The sequence below is a fragment of the Olea europaea genome, unplaced genomic scaffold (genome assembly GCF_002742605.1).
Source record: "Olea europaea var. sylvestris unplaced genomic scaffold, O_europaea_v1 scaffold5869, whole genome shotgun sequence".
Classification (NCBI taxonomy): domain Eukaryota; kingdom Viridiplantae; phylum Streptophyta; class Magnoliopsida; order Lamiales; family Oleaceae; genus Olea; species Olea europaea.
In genome coordinates this window covers 11,212-12,622 of record NW_019264210.1, presented here as the reverse complement: position 1 = coordinate 12,622, position 1,411 = coordinate 11,212, and the positions used below count along the sequence as shown (strand labels likewise).

The 1,411-nt window shown below is 41.6% G+C and overlaps 1 protein-coding gene across 1 annotated transcript; it reads left to right on the top strand.

The window, feature by feature from the left end:
* Window positions 1–600: 600 nt before the first annotated feature.
* On the top strand, window positions 601–1,247 carry LOC111389407 (putative dehydration-responsive element-binding protein 2H; the record flags this gene model as incomplete). The annotated part of the gene is made up of 1 exon (XM_023014330.1): window positions 601–1,247. A coding segment is annotated over exon 1 (647 nt), but the record flags the coding sequence as incomplete, so codon positions are not given.
* Between the last annotated feature and the right edge of the window lie 164 nt (window positions 1,248–1,411).

Here is a 1,411-nt window from a genome sequence, read left to right as displayed (position 1 = left end):
GAGACTTTTGATGGTGTAGCGATCACTGGTTTTTGACTATCATGAATGTGAGTTATTTCGTTCCTATCCCATGAACAAGAATTTTTATTACAAGTGATGTCACAGATTCTTGAATGCATTTCACGTTGAACTAACTTCCAATTTCCCCTACCTTCATGAAAATCCCACCTAGTATAAATCTTTCTTTTACTACACAGTACACAGGTTAAATTCTGTTGCAAATTCTTGCGAATCTTGGTAAATAGAAGTAAAAAATTCAATGAACTTTATCCATAAAGAAAGCTTTGTCAGGTACAAAATGCACACGAGTTATAAATATAGTTCTCTCTCCTTGAAAATCAGCTAGGTTAGCTGTACCCCCCACTCTATTTGTCTCACTTGGCCATTGTGTAAATAAGTGGAAAAAACAGACACGATAAACCAGTTTATATTGCCAGGTAGCAATGGAGGCTCCTAACCGGAGACACGTATACAGTGTGTTTTTCTATTCATCAAGCCTATCCACTGTATCTTCACCTATAAATATAGACTCCCAATTCATATGTGGTTATCAGAAGCACTTATCACAAATTTTCTGGTCATTTTATGATGAAATCTATGATGGCATTGGAAGGACAGAAGGTGAGAAAACCTGCACTGCAGGCTAGCTCGAGGAAAGGGTGCATGAGAGGCAAAGGTGGCCCTGAAAATGCCCTCTGCACCTTCAAAGGTGTGAGGCAACGCACTTGGGGCAAATGGGTGGCCGAAATTCGGGAGCCCAACGGCGGTATGCGAGTTTGGCTCGGCACTTATGATAGTTCTTATGAGGCTGCTTTGGCTTACGATGCTGCTGCCCGGAAACTCTTCGGCCCGGATGCCAAGGTGAACTTGCCTCATTTGTATGAAGAGAATCCGATTTCTCAGTTCCCTGTTTCATCCAATATTGGGATCAGCCATGTGCAGATTCAAGAAAATATTCCAGTCATTGCCTTTTCAAAATGCGCCCCCCTACCAATTTTCCATGACAACGCAGATGCTTATAGATGTGGGTATCCATTTGAGGGTACATCTCTGATCAACAACTCTCAGAATGTAAATGAAATTGAGTTCGTGAGTGTGAAAGGAATGCTGAAAGACTTGAATTTGCCGGAGATTGATGACTCCTCCATGTGGGCAGAGGCGGCAAAGGATACCTCTTTTCAGTTTGTGGAAGACATGGATTTGGATCACAGGAATAATTGGAACAATGTTCGTTTCCAATGGTTCCTGTAAATATCGAACTTGGAGAAACGTGATACTAGCGTCAGCTGTGAGTTAATGCGTGCATGTACGTACGAGAGGTTTCGGTATTTTATGATGAATTTCGTGACATCTGGCTTTTTCTTATGTCACACGTAACTCGCGTTGGTGTCTCGTGTTGGAAAAAAAAAAA